The 22140-nt window shown below is 41.6% G+C and overlaps 1 protein-coding gene across 4 annotated transcripts in view; it reads right to left on the bottom strand.

Annotated features, from left to right (window-relative positions):
* Positions 1–21679, bottom strand: part of PPP2R5E (protein phosphatase 2 regulatory subunit B'epsilon) — a 67603-nt gene extending 45924 nt beyond the window's left edge. For 2 of the 4 annotated variants that reach the window (XM_042895196.1, XM_042895213.1), the window contains exons 1-2: positions 21602–21679; positions 18781–18944 (exon numbers count right to left, since the gene is read on the bottom strand). In XM_042895196.1, coding sequence (XP_042751130.1) covers positions 18781–18937 — 157 coding nt within the window. In that variant the 5' untranslated portion in view covers positions 18938–18944; positions 21602–21679. Of the gene's footprint in view, positions 1–2135; positions 2320–18780; positions 18945–21601 lie in introns of those variants that run through there. The other 2 variants (XM_042895205.1, XM_042895231.1) reach the window with 2 other exon arrangements.
* Positions 21680–22140: the final 461 nt, after the last annotated feature.

The following is a 22140-nucleotide window of genomic DNA, read 5'->3' as shown; positions in this document are numbered from 1 at the left end:
TAAACAACAGGTCTTTCCAGTTCCTCTTTGCTTCCTGGTTCTGAGTGAGCAACAACTTCTGCCTGGTTTTCCCCTTTCAGTGATCAGCCCACCTCTTCTTGCGACTACCTGATAAGCTGCCATTAACCCTTTACGTTGGGTAGGTCTAAGATAATGACCGTGGCTCATGCTATGCTTCCCGACTTCCTCCAGAGGCTTAAAACAAATGAACAGATATTTTTCCCCTGAACATATGCAGGAAAAATAACTGAAATCTGTAGGAAGAAGAATTTTAGAACTCTCTGAGAATGATTACAAGCAAATAAACAAACAAAAGGAAACCAGCCACACCAAAAGAGATGACTGGAATAAATGTCTGAATTACAATAATTTAAAATCCTAATGTTCTCTGAATGCCAAAGTGGTAAAACGTGCAGGCTGCAGGAGGTGTACAAACCTCTTGCTGGACTGGAATTTTAAAATTAAGCTTCTCACACTGAGGGTTCTCTTATTATGCATGATCAATGGTGCCAACGTCCTTTCTTACGCTGAACACAAATGCAGTGTTGATTCCCAATGGAAATATTTCAGAATGCATGACTGGTAAGAAAGCTTCTGTGTTTCTGAATTTTACGTAAGAGCTTGGAAAACTGGAATCCTACCCTGTCTTATTCTGCACATAACTGTGCCTCTGACTGGAGGAGAATCAACCTGAGCCAATGTGTTCAGTGCCGACTTCAAAAGTACTCTTAAGTTCAGCAAAAAAGTTTGGTAACAGTTACAGCACAAATACAGTCTCTTTTAACATCCCTGAACACAGAGATCAGCCCTCACCTTATGTTACCAGATAACAGACACTGACAAACATCTCCCTTTTACATGTTTAAGTTGCAAATTCTGGACCCTATTCAGCAATACCCTCTGCTGCCACTGCTTTGCTACACTATTCACACACAGAGTATTTTAAGTGATAACTGCCAGTAAAAGTCTGAGAAGGAAAACCATCACAAGCTATAAGCAAACCAAAAAGGCTTCCTACTGCAAATTTAGTAGAGCCAATGCCATAAACAATACCGAAAAAGCAAGTGGTAAAAAGAATGTGCCCATTGATTACGTGTGACACTGCACAGTGAACAGTCACTGCAAACAGTACATCAGGAAATTCATTTTTAATTATACAAGAAACCATAACGATAATTACAATTTCTTATGTTGAAAAGGACTGAAAAACTAAGAACCTTACCTTCACCACACCTACAGGTGGAATAGTGCTCCGTGCCATTAATGTATCACTGCAAAGAACAATCCCATCCCTCCCCTTTTAACTCCAGCTCTCAGTGAAGGTATGTTTAAAACCCAGCACTAACCTACAGTCTAATTCACTAGCCTAAGCAGAGAATTACGTTCATAACTGGAAGGTGATTAACACCAAACAACCCAAGGCTCAAACAAACAGCACAGCAAATCGTTCTTTTCAAGCAGCCAATCGCTGAGGTTGAAGCATGCATGCTTTAAGTCACATTAGAATCAACTTCCTCCCCACCCATTCTATTATTTGTTATTCATGCATTGACATGAGCATGGAAACCACTCCACGAAAAATCACAGCTATCTTAAAAGTACCTGTACTGCTTAAAGATGAAATGCTATTTATAAACCAAGAGAAGGAAGAGTGGTTTTGAGTAAATAAAGCTTATTTCTCATTTGTTTTAAGATATTTCCTTTATATCCTCTCATTGCTTTCTCAGTTATGGAGCCCCTCAACTACATCCATCTTCTGCTTTAAACCAAGAACTTTCTTTCTACTAGAAAAGAAACATTCAGACAGCAACACTTTGTGAATTGCTTAGAATTCGGTGTTCACTGTTAGCATCTAAGATAATAGATTTTCTTAGATTTTAAACTTGTGGCTGTTAACATTAAATTAAGGAAAACCAAAACACTACTTTCAAATATCTTCTAACAAAATAGTAACAGAATAACAACAAAAAACATCATCTCGATATACAGCTTCTGACAGTTGTAAAGGGTGTAAAAGCACGGACAACTTTCCCAAAGATGCGCACAGAGAGAACTTCTGCGTGGCAGAAATTTCAAGCAGCACTGCTGACACAGGTTGCTGTGCCTGCCAGAGCTCTCAGTTTCTGCTTACCCACCCTGGCTCTTGAAAGCAGTCGTGACGCAAGGAGATCCAGGCCATCATCCTGCCAAGGAGGCTGCTCCCGGCACGTTGCCTGTTTACTGTCCCTAAGTTCACCCAAGTTTTAGGAGGTAAACATGGGCTAGTCAGAGTCCTTTCATTATCTGCATAATCCCAGCCTATGTGGCTGCCATACGGTAATGCTAGCACCCAAGTGAGCTTTCATTCCTGAATTACGGCCGCACAGAACACGGCCGGGGAAGTGCCAAACAAGATGATTAAGCAGCAAAATATGACAAGGCATGAATTATATTATTAGTACTCCTATCTATCATTAGCCACAGAAGTGAGGGCTTTGTGCAGCCAATAGCAACTACGCATAAATAAAGCTCCTACACTTTGACACGCTTTCAAAATAAGAGCAACTATTTATTTTGAGTAATTCTATTCTTTGGTTGCTTTGACAGTGAACTGTATTTCAACATTTCACAACTTCCTTTTTCCAACTTTACCTTGAAACAACTCAGGAGAAAACCCTCCTGGTATAAAGGCAGCCTTAAATTACAATCCTTTATTTTCAGAGAACAAGAGCATAATCATTTTTCAACAAGGTACACTAAGCAGCTTTCCTTTCAGCAATTTGCTGTTTGTAGTTAAGCACGTTTTGAACATGCACAGATTCTGGACTCCGCAGCACATGCTGTTTCATTTCCTCAGATTCACTGAAAGACTAAATCACAAGGCTAGACTTAAGGAGTTCTTGTAAGAACAGCCACGAGACTTGTTGATTTTCTTTGTTGCTTGGTTTTTTTAACTCACCTTGCCAGCACCTCTGAGGTTTCACTCTCATTTCTGTAGGGGGAGCCCAGCCATTCCCTTTCACCTTGAACGATCTGCCTGACTAACTTCAAGAAAGTTGTTAGGAAATGGGAAGGCAAATAGCCAAGAAGGGCAAAAACAGTGTAAGGACATGTAAGATAGCACAGTAAGTTACTACATGTTACACTGCAGAGTGAGGGGTAAAACTACGACACCGAAAGGCACTGAGAGCACGTCCACAAGACAAACTTCAGGGCTCTGCAAAATAACACTCCGAAGTTTTGGTAGAAATCGATCAGTATTACCTAAGCTGCAGAACCAAGGAAGGAGATAAGTTGAAAGTGGATATGATAGATGTGTGTGGTACCAGGATTCTCATTAACAGTTCAGAAAGGCAGGAGGGAGGGCATGCAAGTGACTTGTACTCAGGACGGGCAGAAGGAAGTGAGAAAATAGAAGACCTTCAGCAGGATTACAGTTTCAAACTATTTTCAGTCTACAGCAACACCCCTACTTTAACCCTGCAGTGCTTGCTAAGAATTGTTTAATGAGAATAAATGGACCTGATGAAACAACAAAATGAACTACAGCTTTCAGTAAAACCAGTAACATGGCATGCTACACTTAGAGAGGAAAACAAACTGCATAATGAAATAATAAAATTAACAAATTAAAAGCAGAATAATTAATTATAACATTTTATTGCTTTAAAAAAAAATAATGGGATTGAGAAGGAAGGACTTCATGTTCAAAGTGAAGCAGCACAGTGATCCATCCAGGACCGTGCCTCAACTTCAGTGAACTACATCATCACCTGCATCCAACAGTTCTCAGAAATACCGATGGCAGTCTGTGCTTCTTGGAATGAAAAAGAGAAGAATTCCATCAGATTTGCTTCTATTAAATTAAGATTAGAGCAAACTTAGCTGTAATAAAAGCAGCTAATCTTGAAGAGTTTGCATAGGGTGATGCTTATTTTTTCTCAAACCAAACAAAAATAACACTTGCAAGGATACCATTTTTATGCTGCATTACTCACAAGATACTGATTTAGAAGTACGCAAGAAATGATAGGATTCAGCATCCATTAATTTTCAATGCTCAATTTGAGACACCCTGGATTTTCTGAATGGCTACACAGCACCACACAGTACTCAGGCCTGGCTCCCACCAAGCTCAATTGCATTTTGAGTCATCATGTGCTCTGTATATCATGGCTTGGTGTCTCAGACTGAGCGGCAAAAGCAACCAGCAGCTGCCAGAGCATCACACGAGTGCGCAGAGCTGAGGAAACAGCAACGTAGAGTTCCTCCAAGGAAATACCCAGCTATTCCACCCTGGAAAGTCTCACTTTGCTTCTTTAACCCCTGACAACCTTTCTGACAAATTTTCACTGGTTGGACGTGGGTCTGGGCAGCCTGGTTTAGTGGTTGGTGACCTTGCCCATGGCAGGGGGGTTGAAACTTTGAGGTCCTTTTCAACCCAGGCCATTCTATGACTCACAGCTGGGCAAGTTTATGAGAGCTGGAAGGAACTACCAGAACACATCACCTAACGCAAATGAAACTGTCGGTCAGACCAACATGGAGGCACCACTTAACTGCTCTCAACTACAACACAGCTTTCAGGCAAGCCATGACTCACGGTACAGAAGCACACAGCACAGAATCTAACCACACTTTATGCAGTTCTGAAAGCACATATTTGTCATTCTTAAAAGTGCATGTCTAATTTCTGCCATTAGCCAACGGCTGACGTACCAGTTGACCAGTACTTTCTCCCCATAGCACGTCACGACTGTAACCCCTCTGAACCTTTTGACAAAAAATTCAAAGTTTTCTTTTCCCCCAAATGTACCAATGAATGCATTTTCCCTGTTTCTTCCATCACTTAATGTGTCTTTACCACTGCTCTTCTCCTATAGCTCCTCCCCGTAGCCCACCTCCCAGCCTCTGCCACCTCCCAGCACAAATCTCACCATGCCACACACACAAGTCACGCTGACACCTCTGTCACACCTACAAGGAAACAAATCATGCTCATCTATCTCTGCAAGCATGACACACACACACACGTTAATAACAGATGCTAAATCCTCAATTGTTTGTAATTATGATATCTATCTATCTGGCTGTTACACGTACAATAGTTTCCACCATCTCAGAACACTGCCAGATTTGGGCTGGCATTTATGGACCAAGCAGAAGTCTTATGGGGGGGCACAAGAAGCACCTCTGGTAGATGGCAAGGAGCCATCTCATAAGTTCTTTTAATGTGGGCAAAAGCGCATTTTTTTCCTACCTACTCTTTCAGGAAGAATATCTTTAAAAATTCTGCAAGAAAACTTAAAAAAAAATTTAAAAAAATATATATATATCCAACTGCATTCAGAACTTTCAACCACAACTGTCAGCGTATGAAGCAAACTGAAAAGAACATTCATGAGAAGTGAAAAATCCTTCTGTCGGAAGCAGAACACACGGCCTTAACAGCCCCACACAGGTTCTGTGATAAAGCCTTTGCTCTGCCTTTGTTGCACGCCGGAGGAGAAAAGTATTTCTTCTTTCAGATAACGCTGCAGAATTCTCCAAGTGTTCAGTGAAATTTGCACACCAGGAAATGATCACCTCAGCAATTGTTAGGCCAGAGAAAACTGCATTTTCCATTCAGATTCAATGAGACTTTGGCTCAAGAGAGTATTACTTTGTGGCTCTTCGTGAGCTATGGCTGAGACACACAGATGAGATTTTTCCCAGTTTTGCAGCACCTCCTTGAAGCTTCAGGCATACAAAATCAGCCATATTCTAAAGGTACAAAACATCAATCACCTCTTTTGACTTTTTCCCAAGTTAAGCACCAAATGCCTTCTACTGAAAATGCTTATACCCACACACGTGCAAAGCCAGCCTTCTGAAGCACAAATATCTCCATTAACGTTAACTATTTAATGACCCAGCACAGCAACCTTGTCATCAACCCTACCTGTGAAACAGGTCATAAAGGGAATTACACTCAGAAATTAATTAGAAGTTCACACTCTTAGCTTAAATTAACTACTGTGGTCCGACGCAATGGCTTCCTTAGGTCTTCTCTCTACATTTAGGCATGCAGCACAACAGCTTCACACCACTTCTTTCTTTGCCCTCCCCACCCACCAAGAGGCAAAACAAACCCAAACTGCTGGGGCAGCACATTTCATGCGTCCCACACAGCACCTCATGGGTCAGAAATGACACAGCTAAGAGGGCACACAGCAAGGTGAGGAACCAGACAGATCCAGGGTCCAGCAGAGGCCACTGCAGCAATGAGGATGGCTCAGACAAGGCTTCTCAAGTGTGCAGCTTGTAGCCAGGAGGAATTGAGCAGTCCCACCATCCTGCTTCACTGCTCTCAAACGTGGCAGCTCAAAACAAACCCCTAGGGTAAATTTTTAGTGTCATAGCTTAGGAAAACCTTAAGATCAGCAAGACACACTGAGCTTCCTGAGAACTTCGGAAGACAACACCGTGCAGCTTTGAGCTTAACTGACATAATCAAAACCAGTCTTTACTCACTTCGAAAATGAAAGTCAAGGTGTTACATGAGCCAACAAAATTTACCAAAAACTTGCAGCACAGGTGGGAAGAGAAAGAAGGATTAGGTTGGTTCCCCCATCAATATTTTGCTGGAGTTGGCAGCTTAACTCTACTTTATTGCTTTTGCTATTCAAAATGAACAGCAAATAGAACCCAGACAATAAGTGCATTTTTAAAGAAAAACTCCTGTACCTGTCGTATTTTTTCCCAGGAATTCTTTCAGCCATCAAATGTTTTTTAAGCAAACCTTAACAGCCGCTTAATATTTTGAAGTAGTTGTGGTCCAGGTATCATCTGCCAACCTCCTGGCTACATTTAGAATCCTCCCACAGCTGAAGCATAACAGACTCCTCTATTAAGACTTAAATCAGCAGTCTCTTTGTCTCCATGCAACTGCTCTTTTACTGAAAATGGTATGGCAGTACAGAGAGCACAATACGAATTTAAGCAGCAAAGCTAATGCCCCGCTCGACAATTTCTAGTTGTCTAAATGGAAAAATGCAAATTTCCACTTAATTCCTCTCTGGAAATTCTGTTAGCAGCAGAAGTCAGATCTGCAGGCCCTCCCTGCCTGCACCCACGCGATGCAACAGGGCTGGCATTACAGCAGCAGTAACAGAGGTTTCGGTGTTGAGATTCACACGCTCCCTCAGCTGGCTGCCGTCCTCCTGAGGAAAGGGTGAGATGGAACCATTTTTAAGGGCAAGCAGCAAACAGGGCCCATGCTGCTTTACATACGTCTTTTTTTCCTATAAAGGAAATCTCTACTCATGAAAACAAGCTACAGTGCAATTTAAGTCTCCTCACAGGATTCTCAGAAGTTTTATAGATGTGTAATCCTGACATTCCCCACTAACGTTTTCCTTCTGCTTAGTATTATAAGAATGTGGATTTTCAGTGTTACGCATGTTCCCGGCCTCTGCTAAGAACAACAAACATTAGGATTGTTGTGCCAGGTTTCCTTAACGTCTCTGATCTCCATCTTCTTCTACAGTCCAAAACCAGAAACATTCATGTTTATCGTAACTACATTTAATAAAGTAGGGCAAAATCCTGGAAGCCAGACCTGCTAAGCAGCATGCCCTCATCAACAACTATCTGTGCTGCACAGGTTGCCTTTCAGCGGGATCGCTGCCTGCCCCCTCCACAACTGAAAGGCCTTGTAACATCAGATTATTTGTCACTAAGCAAAATGAGAAATCCATCATCCCCTGACAAATGGAACCTAATGCCATAGGATTAGACAAACATAGAAACCTGACCTTTGACAACTGATTTTATTTAACAGTTCTCAATTGCTGTCAATTACTGAAACACGCAAAAACAACACTGGGAAAAGAAAGTCAACTACATTTGCATTTAACACTTCTGGAAACCAGTGTTCATGTAGCATAGTGCTCTGCCTGAGATTTTCAAACAGAAACAGTGGTCTGAAACTTTATGTAGAGTTTAAATTAAAATTAAAAAGAACCTTCTGAAATGATGACAGCTGATAGTTCATGCCTGGTCTTCCCCTCCTCTGTTCCTTGAAAAAGGCACCATTTATCAAGTCTACCAAACTACATCCCTAACAAAACCAGCAATTTTGTTTAAAGGTCACATTTTGTCTATTAATACATGGAGATTACCAGCAATTTTTTTAAGAAGTTTTTCACCTATACACAACTGTATTTATTCCAGGTAACAGAGCCACTCAATTCCATGTAGACAATCCTTAAAAATATATATATATATATATATAGCAGTTTTCTACCTTAGTCACGCATAGAAGGTAAACACCCTTAAGTTCAATCTGACTTCGCACAATAACGACAGCAAGTCAAACTAAAATAAATCAATTCCTTTCCCTGAAGGCTGTAGATTTTTCAGATTAGCCTGGTGGTAAATTTCATCTTTCATTTTATCAGAGCTCTAGATAGGAAATACTATAAAACTTCTTTGTTGTTTATTATTTGCTCATTCCATAGAAATGTAAACATGAGTACGTAACTTCCTTAACTCTTCATTTCTTTTGTAGGGCATTCATCAAAGTCTATCAATACCAAGTTCAGAAGTTGAACTAATCTTTCCAAACATTACACCCTGAATTCTGTCTCTTATACTACGTTCTCCCTTATCCCAAAGATGTAGAACTGCAAGAGATAAAGTGGATTAAAGACATATTGAGGATTATAGATTATGCAGTTAGAACAAACAGAGGCAAGTATTTCAAATAGCTGACCCTACAGAAAGGAATCACATTCTGTTCTCAAGATGATATACAAAAATAGAAAGCACATTCCACTAGGAAAATATTTACTTAATAATTTATCATTTAAGAACCTTTACTCTACAAATTAAAGTACAAAGACAGCACGTTGAAATGCATGTGAAGATATACTTCCAACCATTATAATACAACTTCAATTTTGACTGTGGTTAGATTTATAAATTTTGCTCTGTTCCAGCATGGGAAACAAAAGTCACACTTCTCTTGATCCCAAAGCCCTACATTTAAAACTGATTCCAGCTCTGAGGCGACAGGAAAGGCCCAAAAACTCAGTACTGCCAAAATGCCTAGAAATAAAAGGATAGGAATCTTTAGGAATCTTTTATAAGGAATACTTTACTAAGTATCCAACTGGAAAGAAATGCCAGAGAAATGCAAGAATCAATTTAGTCCAGATATTAATAACTTCCTTAATGATCTATATGATTAAAATAGCATATAGACAACTTCTGGGGATATTGAACGTAGAACTTTGAATAGCAGTAAATTCAGAAATAATACAAGAAAACTTAAGCAAATTCCTTATGTTGCCAAAAAACAAAGTGAAATTCAGTTTAGAAAAACACCAACTAACACAACTGGGAAAAAATAATCCCAAATACAGATATTCAGCATGTGCAAGAAACCTGGGAAATAACAGTGCAGAGAAATAGCACTGACCACAAGAGTTCTAAAGAGGGGGAGGCACTGCAGCCATCCCACTGAATCTAGGAGTAAGGGGGAAGGCCAAATTACTTTTCCCTTTCACCCACTTGCCTCCTTTCCCAAACCAAAGCACACACAGCGGGGCACTCTACCTCACTATCTCTGCTGCAACCCCGGATATGAAATTGGTCCTGTTGCTCGAGACATTGAAAACTATATAAGCATAAATGTTAGTAAGCATTGAATGCTCTACTCAAAGAGCCCAATGGTAATGAAAAAATACCTTAGGCTTTGTTATTCTATATTGCACATCACCACAGAGCTTTTCTATTAACTTTATCTGAAATATCAGGGGTTTAATCCAGAAGTGTAATACATATCCAAAACTAAATAAACATAAGAATATGTTCAATTCCAAGCTATTTGCTTTTTATTGACCATGAAGGTTTGGCACGTTTCACTACAAGGGAACCAACTTTGAAGATGCTGGCTCTCAGATTAATATTTGCTCTGGTATGATGCCTGTTCATGCCTGGATCAATTGTGCATAATGCGGGGAGACCAACCTTGTACTCATGTCAAATGAGGCCACCTCTGAATTTAGTCTGAAGAGCAGTCAGTCAGTCCTGCTCTCTGCAAAATCCTCGATTAACAAAGTTTCTGCAGCAGGATTGACTGTTCCTTACCAAGTAGAAAATAAAAGTAACTCAGAAATATAAGATAGACACTTCAATACCTGTTCCTAGCCACTCACTTCAGTTTCTAGATGCTACGACATTCCTTCATCAGTCCAATAACCTCAAAACTTAAGACTTTTCCATTGCTAATGTAAATTCAAATTCCACTTTCTCAAAATCAGCTCTGAAAGAACACAGGAAGAAAGATTCGGGTTTCGTTGAGTCTCATTCACTTTCAGAGGAGTTGCTTTGGGATGGGGTTGTCCCCCTCTGTGTTCAGGGGAAAGATCTGGTCACACTTGAGATTGAAACACCTGAACAAGCCTTAAACTTGGCCCCGTCTGCCCAAGCAGCAAAGTGCTCCATCCACACAGTTTGTTGAGTGCAACTGTGCTCATTAAAGATGTGGTAGCCAAGGGAGAATGGGACACAGAAAGATGAACTTGCCCTAGGAAACATGACACATTTATCTCGTCTTTAGAATTTCCCACCATAGGGAGACAAAATAGCAAGATTTGCTGAAGAGACCACTGGGCTCCATGATCACCATTTTCTTAAAAGACTGCATCGTTTCTACTTATTATTTGTGGAATATGTTTGCTCTTCTGAAATTAGGGAAAAGTGAGAAATTTTATTCTGTGACCTGGAAGTTCACAGTAATTGAAGGATGGACTAAAGATCACCTCAAGCATGTTGTTCCTTTTTCCTTCCTTACCAAAACTCCTTTTGATGCACCATAATGAAGTGCCCAGCATTTTTCCAGGAGTTTGAATTGTATCTTTTCACTGCTCAGCTTATGCCTAGCCCACAGTACGGATCCCACTTGCTCAGTTCTCTAATATAGAGGGACTTGCTGCAGTTCTTTTTATTTCTGGCCAACAAGATTTAATCTGGCAGCTCAGATGATATTCTCAGACAGTTTACAGCAATGAAACTTTTTGAGTTTATGGCATCCAAAATATCACCTAACAGCAACTGTGATACACTACCTCTTCCTCAAAGCACAATGAAAGCACTCCATCTCAACCTTCCCACACACACACCTACAAGGTCTGCTGCCACGCTTTGCCATCAAGCACACTTAGAGACAAATTGAGGATTTGACTCTTGGAAAAGTGCTATGTCAGAGCTTTAGGCACCATCTTCATTTCTGTTCCCAGAAAGACTAACAACCACTTCTCTCCATCAGATCCATAACCAATAGGGGCCCTTTCTTTACATAGATGCTAGAATGGAATTTGATCTTGAATAAAACACCTGCTAAGGTTTAGGTTTTGTCAAAAGCAGATAGAGATTTCTACCGATTCCCTACTAGAAGCACATCAGAGTAGCAGCTATTTTTTCCCCTCTGTCTTGCCTTTCCACTCTTATTGTGCTTTTTAAAGATGAGAATAAATTTCAACCACTGCAGTTTCTTAGCAGTGGAGATGATGTTTCTTCTAATAATAGGAAATTAAAAAAAAAAAAAAAAATCAAGAAAATACATGGTGCAGAAGGGATGAGGAGGACTCATGCCTGAATAACAGAGGGAAAGTAGGCCTGTCCTGCAGCGAGGTGTGATGACAGCAGCAGAGGCAGGATGGCACTGGCACACTTCACAGGGCGGATCTCCAACCCGACAGGTCTCATCTTGCTTTCAGAAGTGCAGACAAACAATATTCACAACACACTGAAGGAGTTTCAAGTGATGAAAAGATGCAATTTTTCCTCTTTCTAAATACATCTGATTTTCTATATTGAGATTTTCAATAACCTCTGCAAGCCATTCTACCTGGAATGCCTGTTTTTACACATGCACGGGTGAGTTTTATCACCCTCTTGTGGAAAAACAAGTGAACTGTATCTGTCAGAGGTCAGAAGTGGAAAGCAGAGTGCAGAAAACGGTCACAAAGAAGGGAAAAGAAAGGGAAAATACTTGCTAGGTGGAAAAGAAGGGAAATGCAGGAAACAACAGTAACCAGTGATACAGTGCCACATCAGCTCCTGTCAGCAAAACCCACCTGCAAAAGGTTCTTTGAAACACTAGAAGGTAACAACCAGCTGCTAAATTTCCTCCCCTTGGTAACATTCACTGTGTTCATCACAGAATCACAGAATCACAGAATCACCCAGGTTGGAAGGGACCCCAAGGATCATGTAGTTCCAACCCTCCTGCCTAGCAGGGCCACCAAACATACACATTCAGATCAGGTTGCCCAGGACCCCGTCCAATTGGTTTCAAGGGTTGCCTCAACTGTAACCATCATCTTCCACACCTTTGTTCCCACCGATGGAAAAGATAGATGCTTTAAACTGAACTCAGAAAACACTTCCTACATACATTTTCTGCTTTAAAAACATTCTGCATGTAAAATTTGTGCCCTGCTGTAATTTGGAAGTGGAGAGGACAGGAGAAACTTGCCAACTAATGGAAGTTTAGACATTACCTCCTACTGGTTAACAAAACAGAACAGAAATAGAATTTTAGGGCAATTAAATATTCTTTTCTTCATTTCCTGACTATCCCCACTATCAACTTGAATTGACATCCAGAATTTTGAAAGCAACAAATTCATTGCAACCTGCATTTAAAAACTTGAAAAACGTAAGCTGGGTTGGTACAAGCACACAAGGGAGAAGAAAATTAAAAGTCGATACTAAAATGAGGCAAATAACACTGCAGAGACAAAAAGACATCCCAAGAAAAAAAAAAAAGAAAAAGAAAAAAAAAAAGAAAAAGGCAGCTCAGATGAGAACGATACCACAGGCATGGTGAAAATAAGGGAACATCTCACACATCTCTCTGCAGCTTCCTGAAAACCTCTCCACAGAAAACCACAGACCATGTCCAACACAAAACACAGTTGTTTCTTCTTACTAACACCTGTCTTTTCCTTCATGCACCTCAACAAGTTCCAAACCCATTCTTAATTATCAATCTCTGATCTTCTTAATTATAGCAAAAACTGCAGAAGCAGTTTTCCCCCACGTTACACAATGAACTACTTTCATATCCACACACCATTCACAACGAACAGCACAAAATGGGTAACTATGCAACAACATTTATTTTTCATTATTATGTGCAGAATAGACCATGTTCCAAAGTCTCTTTCAGACAACAAATGAGGATTTATTTCCACTTATGGAAATAAAGCAAAATTTGATTTTGCAAGTCACAGCCATTATGATCCTCTATTCTTGTTTGTAAATTAGGAGAAAGTATTAACTTCAGATATTTTCTTAATAGTTAATTGATATTTGTAAAGCATTCCAAATTTCATAAATGGGTACTAGCATAGAAATGACAAGCAGCCAACTCTCATGCAATTCAACAGAAAATACAAGCTTTCTTCCTCTACAACTCAGATAATAACTACCATTTCCCATACGTACATTTCTTCAGACTGAAATATTCTTAATGCATGATAAAGAGGATTTTTTTTTCTAATCAAATGTATTTGAGAAGGAAGGGACACATCTTGCAGTTCTCACTTAGGCAAAAGTCCTCCAGAGTTGAAAGGATCTTTGACTATTTAGGAACTTCAGCATTTGGCCGACAGATAGGATTCATAAGAAAAGCTTATAATAAAATCACACCTATAGGGAAATAATATAATGATCAAAAGCAAACAGCAAGTGAAAGATTTTCCCTTACTGACTATGCAGCGCTCTTTTGTTGCCACTACAGCAATTCTTTAATGCCATGGAAACTATCTGATAAATGCATAAGAAGCTCAATAAATTTCATAATATTGAGGTAGCAAAGCAATTGGTATTGTTGACAGAGAACTTCTGTTCTGAGCACCTCTTTTAAGAAGGAAAAATTGCCTAAAATAAAAATTATAGTTTGAGCTGAGGCCTGTTTTCAATAAAAATAAACCTGGAAGTAACTACACTGCATTGGAATACTGGGAAATGTGGGAGAATGGCAGGAAACAAGAGGTGCCTCTTGAAATGATAAAAATGGGATACATCACTTTAATATTTAACTGCCTTTCTTTGATATGGTTTGCTTTACCTTATTATGCATTTTTAATGAGAATAGGAGGATGAGAAGAATACTGTGAATCACATGCTAGTTTTCTGCCCAATTCTGTTCAACATTTATTTGTAAGCCATATGATCTTTGCAGTCTCCTGCATGCATGTCTTCATACTCTGGACACCCCCCTAACATGACAGATACTGCCAGAAACAGGAATGGACTTGCTCTGCTTTTACAGGTAATAATGAGATTGGTCTGTTTTCACGTGCTCAGTATTACAACGTGTAATACTGTTGTATTCCTACCTGCCTTCCTCCAAAAACTTGTAAGTTAAGAGCATCTACAGAAAATGAAAGTGAAAGAACCTTTGGTAAGTACCACCCCTTTCCAATGCACATGCAACACACACCACCACTTCCGCTGCGGAAGCGTGCTTTGAGGCATGCCACAAACTCAGTTAACAAACTCTGTGTGGGTGTGCCTAAGGCACACAGGTGGATGTTGTCATTTCAAGATAAGGGCCCCTCACCAGGCCTGCCACAAACCAGTTACCTCAGGGACCTGCCAACCCTGCTGATACCAACAGCCTCATTTCCTCATTGCAGCCTTTCAATACCTAAAGGGAGCCTACAGACAAGAGAGGAATCAACTCTTTGAAAGGGTTGATAACTGCAGGACAAGGGGAAATGGTTTCAAGTTGAGGGAGGGAAGATTGAGGTTGGATGTGAGGGGGAAGTTCTTTACAGAGAGTGGTGAGGTGCTGGAACAGCTGCCCAGAGAGGCTGTGGATGCCCTGACCCTGGAGGTGTTCAAGGCCAGGTTGGATGGGGCCCTGGGCAGCCTGGGCTGTGGAAGTTGGTGGCCCTGCCTGTGGCAGAGGGTTGGAGATTCATCATCCTTGAGGTCCCTTCCAACCCTGGCCATTCTGTGATTCTGTGAAGAGCCTCTTTAAAAGTTAAGATGAAATGAAAAGCCCTGTAACACAGGGCAGGACACATCAGACAAGAGCATGCAGGAACCTCAGTGCATGTGAGATTTAAACCTTTTTATGAGTACATTATATATATATAAACTACAGGCCAACTGTACCACAGCTCCTGTTTGTGATTCTTGTACCATTTCACTTGAAACAAAGGAGGACAGACTGCTTTTGAAACATTAGATTCAACATTAGTCATATTATAAAGCAACTCCAAATTATCACAGAACGGCCTGGGTTGCAAAGGACCACAATGCTCATCCAGTTCCAACCCCCTGCTATATGCAGGTCACCAACCAGCAGACCAGGCTGCCCAGAGCCACATCCAGCCTGGCCTTGAATGCCTCCAGGGATGGGGCATCCACAGCCTCCTTGGGCAACCTGTTCCAGTGCTTCACCACCCTCTGTATGAAAAACTTCCTCCTAACATCCAACCTAAACCTCCTGTTTAGTCAGAGCACAGTAAATAACAACAGTTAAATTATCAGAAAAAAAGTCTTGACTGTAAAAGAACAGAGGACCCAAAAGTCTTGACTGCATGAGGAGTTTTTTTTGGCTTGGGGCATATGAGAGTCTTAATTCAGCCCAACAGGGCCTCAAAAGGCTCCTGCATCTCATAAATACATTAAATGTTTGTTCACAAAGAGCTAAACAATGCACACACTTATGTTAATTAAAAAAATAATAATAATAAAACACACAGTAACAACCTCACTCCCCTATGCTTTAAGTAGAATAAGCATCACTGAAAACTCCAGTCTTTCTCACTACATTTCCTAAATGGCAAGTTATCATTCAGCCTTGTACATAACACTGAAACACATTCTGTCTATTTCTGTTTCCTGAGACATTATTATTATCAAATAAACAACAGCTCCAACTTATCTGTTCTTGCAGTACAGGCACATACGTCCACAGAAAGGAACAGACTGCATTAAAACACTACCAAACAAGCCATTTCGCTGTATATGACTCTGCCCCTGGGGAAAGGAATGAGAGCAGATAAGATGTGACAGATGCGCAGTCACGTCACTTAATACACAACTGGAAGGTGCTCAAATCATTATGGTGACAGGCACGGTATAAAAACTTGCAAAGAATGGACAAAGCATTCATCTAGTTTGCTGCATACTTTGTTCTTGTAATGAAAGAAGATACTGAAGTCCACGCAGGTGCTTCTCTGAGAGAAAATATAGGCTGTAACTATCAGTATGAGATATAGTTCGAGGGGAGCAGGAGAGAAGAGGGGAACAGGAGAGAAGAGCACAGCACGTGTGGCTTAGTCTGCAAAACTCTTCCACCACAAATATAAAATGTTTAAGGTCAAATTCAAGGTCTGTCCTCTAAAAATTTCCTGTACCAAAATATTTTTAAACAGGTTTAATGGAACTTGAAACTTACCCAAAACAAGGAGTATACTTAGCAACTGGAGATCTCCAAGCTGATCTCATTATTCAGTCTTAAGAAAAGCTATTTTGCAAAAAAAAAAAAAAAAAAAAAAAAAAATCTTTTCTTTTTTACTTTAAAGATCAAAATAATAAGAATAAAGTAGGAAATCATGTGGTTACTGAATAAAGTAATAAGACTAGTTCCTTGTTGGAGGGTAAGTGCAAGCCCAAAAGTTTAAAGATCAGGACCTTCAGACAATTGTCCAGGAAAAGCATGAAAAATGCAGACGAAATATGACTTCTTTCAGGTTAAATAATCATAAATGTTACAGTAATCAAAGTAGATCAAGAATAACTCTAAGTAGTAGCACAATTTTTAACTGCTGGTGTCCCTTCAGCAGGTACCAATACCACTGCTGTTTCAGATGCATCCTTAGGCCCAAACCCTGCAAAACGATCTGTACAGAGCCCTGTGCCTACAGGACTCTGCATTAAGTCAAAGGGGGAAAACCAACTCACAGGATCAGATTCTTAATTTGAAGCTGGACCACTGTAACTCATTATGACACTAATCATAAATATCTCAGTAACTCTCTCTGTGCCCCATCTGTTTTATCTTATTACAGCTTTATATCTCAATCCACAAGACTAGCTACAGCAATCAAAATAAGCACCTGCACACACCTGTGTTTCTACAAGACCGTGTCCTCAGCCAAAGCCAACCTTTTCTTATGTCTGTGCGCACACACACACAGTGTTCCCTGAACAGGACTATACAATATAACCAAATAATTTAAGCATTTATTCAAATACAAATCTAAATCTGTTTTCAGTAATGTAGCCACTTAAGCCAAAGGACAAATTCTGTTTACTGAAATATAATAAGTTGTATTTTTAAGGGAAATTACCTGCATCTCAAAAATGAACTGCAAAAAAAAATGGGGTTTTAAATGACTTTAAATGAACATTTGCTTCTTTATCTTATTTTCACCAAACAACTGGAAAAGTTCATAGAAGAAAATTCACTACAAACCAGAACACCAAATCCAACAGCACTGGCAGAGAGGCTGAAAAATGGTGAGTAGAGGAAGCATTCCACTGCTCTTCCAGTCTCCTCTACTTCCAAATCAGCCCTTGCCAGCTTAACACAGCAGGGTTAGATGGTCCTTTGCACCTTTCTTTTGAGCAAGTTTCTTATTTGTACATTCTCACACGCACACCACAGAAAGAAGTCTCAACTATTTTAATGACAACTCCAGCAGAACAAATCCTACAATCCAAGTTTAATTTAATTTAAGAGATACACATAAGCTATCTGATTTATTTTTTTTTTTTCAACTTGTCTGTTCTTATGAAGAACCAAGGTTACGAACCAAACCAAAGTGCAATTACACATTCATTACATATTTCAGTACTGATTACCAAATTTATCAAATGGGTAAAGGAAGAGATCTGGGAAATCTACATGCCCACAAAGCAAAAATGAACAGGACGAATATTAAACCTATTCATCTTTCTATTTTCCAGAATAATCAGCACAAATCGTGCTTAGCTCCATTCCATGTAACAGAAAAGAAGAATGGCAATGAAAAAAATTCCCCAAACTGAGTAAGAATTCAGTGAAAGGAAACGTTTCTAGAAGGCGATTCCTTCCGCCATACCAAACATAATTCTGAGAGGAGCTGCTGGCCCCTGGATTTGTACTGAAATTCAGTGCCAAACAGGATTTAGAGCAAACATTCGAGATATTAGAGAGATACTGTCAGCCTTTTAAGAGCTGTAAGCTGGATCATCATTTCCTTTCCCAAATTAGAAGTTAAAATTTTCCCGCAGCAACCCAAGTGGAGCAGGGATACGCAGGCTGTCCTCACAGTTGTGTCTTGCCTAAGACCTGATCTTCCTCTTGAGATGCTGCAGTGCATGGCACCTTTCAATTCCAAAACCCAGCAGAAGCCAAGAGCTGCATGCAAGTTCCCCCATGCTCACAAGGCAGCTTGGCCTCACCATAACTATTGCTCAGTTTATCTGTTGAGCATTCACAAACTAAAATACAGCGTGGGTGCCTTGACAATTCAAGTCATCATACGGGTTAACATTAGCATTTAAAACTTCCAGAAGTATTGCAAACAATTACCACACCCTCAAGTCACAGATAAAATGTTCTGTACAGCTTAAATACATACATTTCTGGCATGAAACATTCCTCATTACTGGCAAAATTTCCATGCAATTTCTGGCAACAGAACACTTTGAGTTTAGAAGTCAACCGTAGATTAAAACTGTTTAGACTTATGGTTGTTAGGCTTTTTGGATATTTTAATTAAAAATCATTGTTGAGCTTACCTTTCAGCAGAGGCAGAGGAGTTAACTCAATAGGCTTGCCCTGAGACCTAAACTGGGAGGAGCTTTGTGACCTCTTCTGTCTGGCTTTTCTGACGGACTTCCGAGAAAATCCGTCTACTTTATCCACTGATGGAGGAGTAGTTGGTGCTGAGGACATATCCCTACTGAAGGAAAACAAGTATTACAAATACGTTCCAAAATTGATGAAATGGATAAAGATTAACTGACATTTTCCAACCCCCTTGCTCTGCCTTCGCTATCCTCCTGACAACTTATCCAGACAGACCGTCTGGGAGATAACCCACCAATACACGTGCAGGTCTTACGGAATAAATTATAGGAATGGTGCAATTGTTCTTCTCTCTCCCTTGTTTTATCTGCCTCATTTTTACCAAAAACCCTACAACAGGAAAAATTCTGACCTAATGATGACATCATTATGTCAACAGAACTTCATACACCTGTAGACTCGACAAAGGATTGAAGCCTAGAACTCATGCTGGAAAGCATGATGCAAGCTAAATGATCTCAAGAACGTATATGGTATATATATATGATAACTCAAGAAGGTATAAATATCTTTGTCACTTTAGAGTCATTAAAGTGCACAGAAGAAAAAAATCAGCTTATTTACCATACTTACATATAAGACTTTATAGCAACACTAAAAAGTACCACAAGAAGTAGTGCCACACTTCACAATTTCAGCAAAACTGACAAAATTTCACATACTGCTCTTTACTCTCCATTTCAGACTTTCTGTTTTTGTACTGAGTCTCTTAGCACAGTTATTCCATGCTCTGGCATTTCAGCAATAATAGCAGTATGGTAGCCATAATAGTTCTAAGGGCACAAGCCAGACAAGGTTTGCAGAGAGGCAGAGAGCCAAAAAAGGTTTCTGTGAGCAGAAGTTTGTTTGTTTCCCAACTCTATCAGCTGGTCTGAGAAATAAGCATTGCTTCTTCCTACAAAACATGCCCTAGTAATGCTGCTGCAGCTAATTCCATACTACTGAGAAATACCAAAAGGAAGCTTTTAAAGAGTGAATTCCTCCAACTAGCTATTGTATTTAGCAGCCTGTCTGGCCTGTTAAAAAGACACATTGCATCTTGGTGCAATACATGAGTAATACTTCAGGAAAACAAGACAGGAGGAATTTCGGCCTACGTATTTCAAGCAGCTCTGCATACAGTTAACTTCACCAGCGCGTGCACCTCTATTATTCGTATTAGCAATGCCATTATTAGGCAGAGCACTCTGCCAGTTTCAGTAGGGCCACACACTCATGCAAAGTTAAGCATCGGCATAAGCACTTGCAGGATCAGGGTCTTAGAACATGTCCTTGGAAAGCATTACTCATCCTCAATGTCTGTTGACTTCAATTACCACAGTGACTCGCAGGCTAAAAGAAGTTGATTCCACACGATCGAGAACGCTTTCAAGTACTTATTTTATTAAAATATTTGGTTACTCATACGCTGCATAAATTATTAAAGCCATTGAAACAGACATTATTATTCAGATCCGTCTTTTACAAGAAATAGAAAGTACAATTTAAGGCAACTGTAAGCAAGTTCAGAAAGAACTGTTTAATGCAAAATTATATATATGTGCACTAAATCTCTCAAAAATGGAAGTACAAACTCCACAGCTTCTCCAAGGCAGCATGTGCAGCACCAGATGCTGAGCTGTGCAGCTGGCACTGCTGTCACGAGAAAGCCTCACACCATCTTTTTCATTTTTCCTAAGGTCCTCCCCACCACCAGCTTATACTTTCCAAATATAATATAGTGTCAGCAATGCGATCCCATCCCTTACACAAGGTTTGTTAGCCATCCAGGGGGGAAGAAATGCCCCCATCAGCGGGGCATCCAGGCCCCAGCCGAGATTAACAAATAAAGAAGTCTGATAAACTGAAATAGAACGGCCTGCGCTCCGACACCCGCTTCTAAGGTTCCAAAGCTCCGCCAAAAATATATCTAAGCACAAAGTTACCTGTTACATAAACCCAAATTACGGAAAATAGCAGCAGAAACACACAGCTAAAAACCGGAGCCGATGGCCTTGTTTCATCTCATCGAAAAGATTCCTCTGCCTGTCACGTGTGTGGCTGAAGTGTAACCATCCCTGCACTCTCTCTCTCGAGATGAAATCACCAAAATAATAACAATGCTAATAACAACGAGCAGCGAGCGGAGCGGATGGCCCAGCTGCAGGATCATGGTGTCAGCGCTGAGCCTCACCAGCATTTCTCCACTGTAAATTTAGTAACAGTTTCCCTCACCTGCGTTATAAATTATTAAAGCCTCATTCTAATTCCACAAGGCTGCATCCAGCCTGACAACCCCGTGGTAAACACCGATCCCTTTTTTTTTTTTTCATCCTTTCGATGATGAACGCGCTGTAAGGGCGAAACACGCGATTCCAGCGGGGTGGGGGGAGGAAAAAAAAAAAAAAAAAAAAAATCCCCAACAACCTGAGATTATTTAATGCGTGTAGGAAAGCTGTGGAGCTTAAGCGCCGTTTCTCCCAAGGAGGGGCCGTATTCTCACAGGATGGAGTGCCGGGAGGAAGGAGAAGCCACGCACCTCAGATCGGGGGGGGGGGGGGGGGGGGGCGCGGCGGGTGGACGTGAAAATAGCGACGGAACGCACCGGGAGGCCCGGGCCGCCACGCCGCCATCCGCTGCCTCCCGCCCGCTGCCATCGGCTGTCATTTCCCGGCGGGAGCCCCGCAGCTGGAACACGTCCTCCCGCAGCCCCCTCACCGCCACCCTCCTCTTCCCCCGGGCCTCCTCCTCCCCGCGCCGCGATGGAGTTACCTTGACCCTCCCGGTTGAGAAGCCGGAGACGGGGGGGAGGCGGCGGCGGCGGCCTGAGCCGGGCTCGGCGGAGCGCGGCCGATGCCTGGAGTGCGGTACGCGCCGGGCTCGGTCCCCGCCGCGGCGGCGCAGCAGCCTGTAGGCCTCGGCGGCGTCGGCGGCCTCCCCGGCGCAGGGCGGCGTTGGCGGCGGCTTCAGGAGCGGGCGGCTGCTCGGGCTGCACTCAGTCCCATGCACTCGGCGCGGCCCCCTGCCTGCGACGCCCGCTGCCTCACTCACATTCCCGGCGGAGCCCTGCGGAGGGGCCCCGAGGAGGCGGCGGAGGGGAAGGGGGGGCAAAGGGGGGGGAGAAACGCGGGGGGAGCCGAGCCGAGGCGAGGGGGAGCGGCGGGCGCGGTGCGGGCGGCCCCGCGAAGGGAGGGCAGGCCTCTTCCGCCGGCGGCTGCCTCAGGTGAGCGACGGGGTCCCGGCGGGCGTCGGGGTCGCGCTCCGGCTCGCTCCTATTGTCGCTCTCAGCGGGCTCCGGCCATGGCACTCGC

This window comes from Lagopus leucura, unplaced genomic scaffold (genome assembly GCF_019238085.1).
Source record: "Lagopus leucura isolate 7727_CA_CO unplaced genomic scaffold, USGS_WTPT01 Super-Scaffold_1, whole genome shotgun sequence".
Lineage (NCBI taxonomy): Eukaryota > Metazoa > Chordata > Aves > Galliformes > Phasianidae > Lagopus > Lagopus leucura.
The sequence above is the reverse complement of the archived record's forward strand: the minus strand, read 5'-3'. Positions and strand labels throughout refer to the sequence as shown.